This window comes from Pundamilia nyererei, unplaced genomic scaffold (genome assembly GCF_000239375.1).
Source record: "Pundamilia nyererei isolate P.nyererei 1_Seehausen unplaced genomic scaffold, PunNye1.0 scaffold00483, whole genome shotgun sequence".
Taxonomy (NCBI): Eukaryota; Metazoa; Chordata; class Actinopteri; order Cichliformes; family Cichlidae; genus Pundamilia; species Pundamilia nyererei.
In genome coordinates this window covers 7735-15818 of record NW_005187884.1, presented here as the reverse complement: position 1 = coordinate 15818, position 8084 = coordinate 7735, and the positions used below count along the sequence as shown (strand labels likewise).

The window sequence follows — 8084 nt, the reverse complement described above, 5'->3', positions numbered from 1 at the left end:
ATAAAATATCTCCTGGTCACAGTGTGTGTGATTTACATTACTGTGCTTGAGAGCCACCATCTACCGGAACCAAATTCCCTGTATGTGTCTGCACATATACTTGGCCAATAAACACGATTCTGATTCTGATTCTGATTCTGGTTATGGCATTAACGTCATTTTAACGAGATTTACGCTGACAGCACTAGTTTAAACTATGATGAAGGTGCTTGAGCCACGCTATGACATCCCGTTGCGCGTCCACCTTAGTGACAAGATTGCTCCAAGCATGTATGAACAAGAAAAGTTTAAAGTTATGGCTGAGGCATCTTCTGTTGCCTTAACTACAAATGGGTGGACCTCCAGGACAACGGAAAGCTACGTGACCGTGACCGCTCATTATATCACAGCGGAGTGGTAGATAGAAAGCCCTGCACTGTTCTATATTACTTAATTTGTTTTTATATAATTGCGTGGAATGAGTCTTGAGTTGAATGATTTTAATAGGCAAAAAATACTTAAATAAGTAAATGGCAAGTTAAATTTTTGTCTTCTTTTTTTTTCTGCTGATCCAAAAATTGATTTGATCCGTGACGAAAAAACGTGATCCGATCCGAACCGTGAGACTTTTGATCCGTTGCACCACTGGCAAACAACAGTTTGGCCATAACGAACACCAGTTTTAAATATTAAACTGCACCATGCTTAACCATGCTGAAATTGGGTTGATTTTTTTTCTAACATGAAACATAAAAACCGGAAAACACTGCCCACAACCACCAAATGGGTGGACCTCTAAACAAACACAAACCTGGTTTTAGAAAGAAAATACGCACACAAATAAGAAAGAGATGGTCATTTCAGCATTTGTAACTGAACACAATCTGGAACCCAAGCCTTTTTCTGCATATTTGTAATAACCTAAGATCCAAATTTACTTATTTCTATTTATAGTCATTTCAATAAGCTGAGAGAAGATTAGTCAGTCCATGAAAGGATCAAATGTCACAGATATCAGTGGCAACAGGTCTGAATCATGAATCCAATATAGACAGAGGAAGTCAGGAAGGAGGTAAAATAATGAGTGTCTACATCCATCCATAAGAATGGATGTAGACAGGGATAGCTCAGTAGGTAGAGTGGTGGCCCCATGATCGGAAGGTCGGGGGTTCAACTCCACTGAACGGCTACCCTGAGGTACCCCTGAGCAAGGGACCGTCCCTACACACTGCTCCCTGGGCGCTCCATTGGTGGCTGCCCACTGCTTCACTGGGTGAATGGGTTAAATGCAGAGGAACTATTTCCCTATGGGGACTAACACATACACATTACATTATTACATTACATTACAAGAAATGGTGGTACATTTCAGCCAGTGGAGTTTTTATTCATCTTGCACTACCATCTGGAAAGCATCTAATTTACTCTTTCTCCAAGATTGCAGCATGACAACCTGACTCTTGTTAAAACAAAAAACAAATATGAAAATCTTCAAGTATCTATTTGAGCCCTTCAGTTTGATTTTGGTTTTTCTAGTTCCAAGCTAAAGCATCTTGTCCACCCATAGAAAAAGAAAGAGAGTAAGCAGAACATTTAGCAGTACTTTGTTTGAAATTCAATACTGTTAATGAGAAATGGGTGCGCATATAACAGATGGTGATAGATAGGAGTTGCTGTGGAAAATTTCAAAAACACATTACTCACAGGAAGTGGTCAAAAGTCAGATATTAGTCAGTACAAACTGTTTAAAAGGACTGACCCGTCGGTCTCAAGTTAACAGATCGAGCATTTTACCAGCGAGATGTTTGCTCTGCAACAATTTGCGGTGATTCATGCGCTGACATTCCTCGGGCAAAATGGTAAGTTGCACCATGAATACTCTTCTCCAGCCTGCATGTGGAATATTTATGTTTTTTATTTTCATTTTCTTTTCTCCTAATGCTATTAGCCCTGGGAAGTGAAATTATAAATGGGAAAATAGCCCCAGACAACAAAATGCTGTATATGGCATCAGTGCGGAATAACAGAGGCTACCATATTTGTGGAGGATTTCTCGTGTCTGAGAACTTTGTAATGACTGCTGCACACTGTGACCTGTAAGTAATCTTTGCTCGAGGGAAATTTCTAATTAGACCATTTTTTTCCCCAAAATGTCCCAATGTCCTATATAAATATATACATAAATACATGTATATATATTTACTACTGTATAATGCAATGGTCATAATTTAAGTTGCAGTTCTTCCTTTACAAACTGAAACCATAAGAATTTTTGTAAAACTTATGCTAAGATCTTGAAGTAAAACTGAATTTAACTATAAAGAAATGTATTCATATTTTTTTCATCATGTTGTTTATGTAACTTCAGAAAATCTGCTGATGATCTTAGAATTATATTTTATTCAGGAATCCTAAACACGTAGTCCTTGGTAACCACCATCTGAGGAACACTGATAAGCTTGTGATACAGATTGCAGAGAAATACAAACACCCATGTTATCGGAATGTTGGCCATGGATACGACATCATGCTTTTAAAAGTAAGGTTTATCATTTTTGTTTTCTCACATCACACTGGAAGTTTTATATCTTTGAGTGTTTGCATTTACAATATGCTGATTGAAAAACACATTTCTAGTTGAGGTAAAAAGCGCTTACTTAAAAAAAAAGATAAATGATAGATGTTCTGTGTTGCAGTTACATGGTTTTCACGTATTCTTAATCTTTACTCTTTAATTCTGTGCCTCTAGCTGTCTAGACCTGTCCGACCATGCAGAACAATTAAATTCATTCGACTTCCCTTCCGTGAAATGACATTAAATGAAATTGAGAAGTGTCGAGTGGCTGGATGGGGTAAGATAAACACTCGTGGTAATGTTGTTGATGACCTGAGAGTGGTGCGTGTGTCGGTCATCAGCCCACAAGTCTGCAGGGAAAGATGGGGTGGTCTTCCTCCCAATATTATCTGTGCAGGTGGATACAACACAACAAAAGGATTCTGTCAGGTACCTTTTCTGTCCTTTCCTTGGAAAATCTTGCTAACTGCTCTGTTGTTGTGGAATATATGAGCAGCCTGCATTAAGTATCATATGAACAAAATACATACTTCCTCCTTACAGGGTGATTCTGGTGGCCCTCTGGTCTGCAAGGGAATGGCTGTCGGTATTGTTTCTTTCAACAAACGGCTTCCTGGAACCGAGCTGGGAAATTGTAACTATCCGGATGCCCCCAATGTCTATACAGATATCTCAAAATACCTTAACTGGTTCAGGAGGATTCTCCAGGGGGAAAAAAGTTAAATCTTACACAAAGCTTTGCATCAGCACACTGTAAGTGTGTAAGCTATGCCTCTGTCAGTGTTTGCTCTCAATGCAGAATAAAGAAAATGTTTCAAATATTGTTTTCTTACACAAAGCTTTGCGTCAGCACACTGTAAGTGTGTAAGCTGTGCCTCTGTCAGTGTTTGCTCTCAATGCAGAATAAAGAAAATGTTTCAAATATTGTTTCTGTGCATGAACAATATTTATTATGACTTCAAATAACTACCTACCTAAGTAGTTTACCATGGAAAATTAATTCCATGCATTACTAATATCTCTAAACTCTTTTTCACTTCTACAGTACATTAATCCTGATTTATCTAGAACAATGAATACAAAAGACTAACTGGGGGTATTTTGGTATCACAGTGAACCACCTGATGTGGTTTTCAGGTAAATCTCTAATAAGCCAAACAAATAGAAGCTTTGACGTTTTAATACAAGTACTACATCTAACTACAGTAACTCTTTTTAAAATTAATAGCAAGATCATGAATATTGAACATCTTGACGTCTTCTCTTGGTTGGCGTGTGGATGCCTGCCTTCGCTTCCTTTTTGTTCCCACATTCTTCTTCTGTTGTCTGTCTGGCTCATCTTTTTTCTTCTTCTGTGCTCCCGCTGGCTTGGCCGCCATCTTTGGTGACCCTGCCGGTTTGATCTTCTTCTGTTCCCCTGTTGTTTAATATTAGAAGGAGGAAATATAAAGTCTGCTCTCAGTAGCACCCAGAATACAACACTGCAGAACATGTTTGCTATAAATTTGTTACTGTTAGTGTATATATACACTAAACCAAATCCAAAGTGGAAGCTGGTTCCACAGAAGAGGCGCCTGAAAACTGAAGGGTCTGCCTCCCATTGTACTGTTAAATACTCTAGGAACAACAAGTAGGCCTGCAGTGTGAGAGCGAGGTGCTCTAATGGGGTGATATGGTACTACAAGGTCATTAAGATAAGATGGGGCCTGATTATTTAAAACCTTGTAAGTGAAGATCAGCCCCTCAGCGGTCAGGCTGAAGTTGCCCGCATTCCCTTAGGATTCACCCGACCTTCTGCGTGTCACAGTTGAAACTGGTGATCACGAGTCCTTTGCCCTTTGTCTGTAGTCGAGTCCACAGATCATTCCCTGATGATTTTTCTAATGTGAAATATTTGCCGTGGCTCATAAAAGAGAGGTTAACCTTACTAGATGTCTGGGTTAAAGGGAAAAAAGTGATTTTCTCATTGACATCAGTGCTATTGCAACTTATAGTGTTATTGTAAACTGTATGAGAGCATGATTGTGAGTGTCCTTAGTGAAACCATGCAAACTGTGTGAAAGAGTGATTAGAATGTGACATGAGAAAGAACTAACGGTCCTGAAATTGCCCACAGCAGACTGTGGGTTTCTAACTGGAAGGAGATCCATGTACATGAATTATTTTTGAACTGCTTCAGGCAATAAATGAGTGAAAACCTGGACTGCGACCGAAACTCTCTTTTACCTTAAATAAAAATAACACGCAACAACTGCCTATTGAATAAACATTTCTTATACGGCATGAAGAGAGCAAAGTGAACTGGAGTCAGAGTCCTTGTTTGTGTGCATAAACCTGTCCAAATAAAGGTGATTCTGAACTCAGGGCAAACATCTGAGCAGAACTCAACTTAACTGTGAGAAGCCATTTGAAAGGCACACAAACATGATGTGATCACTCAAGAACTTTTTTTAATACATCAGCTTTACAAGCCAGTGTGGACAAACTTGGAAGTGAAAGGCTTCAGCCCTGACTTTGACTCAGGTAAGCCACTAAGAAAGTGATGGTGGTGGATATATTAGACCTTTCCTTTCTCTTTGGTTTCAATTCTGGTTTCGTTTCAGTTTGGGCACCTGGATGTGTAACTGTTATTGTTTGACTTAAAATAAACCCTTTTACAATGTCAACTTGAAGTCAAATTTCAAAAGTAAAAAAAACACCCTAGCAGGTTTCCTGCCAATTCTAACCTGGCATCAAACAATCCAGTAAAATGAAAAGCAGCTCTATCACCACTTTGAATACTAAAGCTATTTTTAAAGCAAGAAACCGAAAATAAAGAAAAGAACTCACCAATTAGGTTAAGATCAACAAACTCAAATGTCTGAAGACACAAAAAGCAGACAGAGATCCTTCACTGTCAGTGGATAGAGTACGACTGAGAGTCTAAGCTGTCAGAGAGAAAGGAAACTTCTGTGCTAAACCGCACAGCCACAGAAATTCTCACAGACAGACTCACAGACACAGTGAGAGAAAAGTTTGTACGGTTCATATAGCATTTGAAAAACCAGGTATTTCTCTCAGGAGTGGTGCTGTGCAAAACAGAGCTAGAAGAAAACAAGTTACAATCTAATCGTTATGTGCAAATAAACAAATAAACTGTTTTGTTTTGTTTTTTACTTGATGTGTTAATGTGAAGCAGATACATCATAAACTGGTAATTTTAGCCCCAAGTGCGATAGGAGAAGGATTGTTGAGTGCGAGAGGAACTGACCTGAAAGATAGGATCATGGCCAAGCTTGAAACCTGGACCCCTCGTACCGAGACTACATGAAGCCCCTCAGAAGGTCTACTAGATACAGGCTACAGCCACCATTACCGAGACTAACAAGCTGATCTACAATATGCCAGAAATGATCAGTGAGATGCTTGTCTACAAGTTGAACAGCCACAAGGGGCAGTACCCTCCACGGAGAAGGAGGCTAGAACAAGGTAGCACGGAGGGAGGTTAGCCAACTATCGGAGTTGCAGAAAGGTACGATGAAGAAGGTGCCTAAGAAGTACAGCAAGCTGTCCATACCTGAGGCCTTGGAAACTGCTAAGCTACGACTCGCAGCTTGAAGAGGTACACCAGAGAGATCGAAGGCAGGAGAATAAACCAGCTGTTCTCCACAGAAACAGCCAACGTGTATACTCAGTAGCAGGGGAATATGAGAACAGCACCTCCAAGGCTGGAGACTGAGGAATACTGGAAAAGCATATGGGAGAAGGACGCAACCCATAACGGTAATGCTCAGTGGTTAGTGGATCTGAGGGCAGACCACAGCGACCACCCTGAACAGGGTCCAGTAACCATCACAGTGGCAGACATCCAAGAGAGGGTTTCCAGTATGGAGAGTTGGACAGCACCAGGCTCTGACATGGTTCACGCCTACTGGCTTAAGAAGCTGACTGCACTCCACGAGCGTCTGGCAGCACAAATAAACCAGCTGCTAGCTGACAAAAGACACCCAGATGGGACTCAATTAAAAACAATCTAATTAATTAGAGGCTTTGTAATTAATTAATTAATCTTGATTAATCACATTTAATCACACAAAGCACAAATGTTTTTGAACTTAAAAGGGTTTTATCAAATCAGTTTCGAATCAAATCAGTTTTATTTATATAGCACTTTTAAAAACAACAGGTGTTGAACAAAGTACTGTAGGCCTACAATAAAATAAAATTCTACAAAATTTTTAAAAGAAAGTAAAATCAAAGATGAGAGAAAAATTAGAATAAAATAATGACAGACTCATACAGAATTAAAAGCCAAGGAGTAAAAATGGGTCTTTAGACGAGTTTTAAAAGTATCCAGTGTTGAAGAGGTCCTGATATGTAAAGGCAGTTTATTCCACAGTTTCGGAGCAGTTGCAGCAAAAGCCCAATCTCCTCTGTGTTTTAATCTAGACCCAAGAACAACTAGCAGTTTTTGGTCCACAGACCTCAAAGATTATACCAATTTAAAAGATCAGAAAGACAAATAGGAGCTAGTCCATGCAATGATTTAAAAACAAGTGTCAAAATCTTAAAATCAATTCGAAAACTTTCAACCAGTGTAGCGAGGCAAGTATAGGAGATATGTGCGCTCATTTGCATGTGCCAGTCAGAAGCCTTGCTGCAGCGTTTTGAGCCAGCTGTAGTTGGCCAATAGATGACAAGGTAACACCAGAGTAGAGGCTGTTGCAGAAGTCGAAGCGAGAGTGCATCGCATTGGGGCTCTGAAGACAGGAAGCAGGAGACCACGTCCTATTGTGGCCAAATTCGGCCACTTCAAGCAGAAGGAGCAGGTGAAGAGTAGAGGCAGAGTGCTGAAAGGAACGGATTTCAGCGTGAACGACCAGTTCCCCAAAGAGATCCTGGATAGACGGACAGATCTACTGCGACCCCGGCACCACTCCGTGGCTGTATTGACCGCACACCGCTACACTATTCTCTTTACTCACACTCTCTTGTATTAACATCTGTTTAACTTTATAATATCAGTTTGCTAATTCAGTATACCGTCACCGTCACTCTCAGTCAATGCCTTAATTTGAATGTTTCCGTTTTTATTCCTTTTTTCCTCTCTCTCTTCCTCTTTTTCTTCTCTTTATTTACAAACAAATGATGTGTTTCCATTTTCCTCACCCGTCTAAGCGAGACACACAGCGTACATCATTCACCATACACACACAACTATGGTCGCACTAAGATTTGTCACATGGAATGTGCACGAAGCTGGCTCCAGAGAAAAAAGGTTAAAAATTTTTTTTTTACCAACTTAAAAACCTGCAGGCAGACGTTGTTTTATTACAAGAGACTCACAGGCCTGTCACAGGTTTGAATGAACTTAAAACACCTGAGTTTCCTAATGTGTTTTCAGCCTGTTATAATTCTAGACAAAGAGGAGTAGCAATTTTAATCCATAAAAATATTAATTTCACAACTGGGTCCAGAGGGCATCCTAGAACATAGCTGGCCCTTCGGATCAGCCTGTTCAGTCTCTTCCTGTCAGGTGAGCGCATAGCCC

The 8084-nt window shown here is 40.0% G+C and overlaps 1 protein-coding gene across 1 annotated transcript; it reads left to right on the top strand.

Annotated features, from left to right (window-relative positions):
• The first annotated feature begins 1752 nt into the window (after positions 1–1752).
• Positions 1753–3465, top strand: LOC102206268 (granzyme B-like). The gene is made up of 5 exons (XM_005753932.1): positions 1753–1838; positions 1928–2075; positions 2386–2518; positions 2729–2983; positions 3098–3465. The coding sequence occupies exons 1-5, from the start codon at positions 1781–1783 to the stop codon at positions 3275–3277; spliced, it is 774 nt and encodes a 257-aa protein (XP_005753989.1). The 5' UTR covers positions 1753–1780; the 3' UTR covers positions 3278–3465.
• Positions 3466–8084: the final 4619 nt, after the last annotated feature.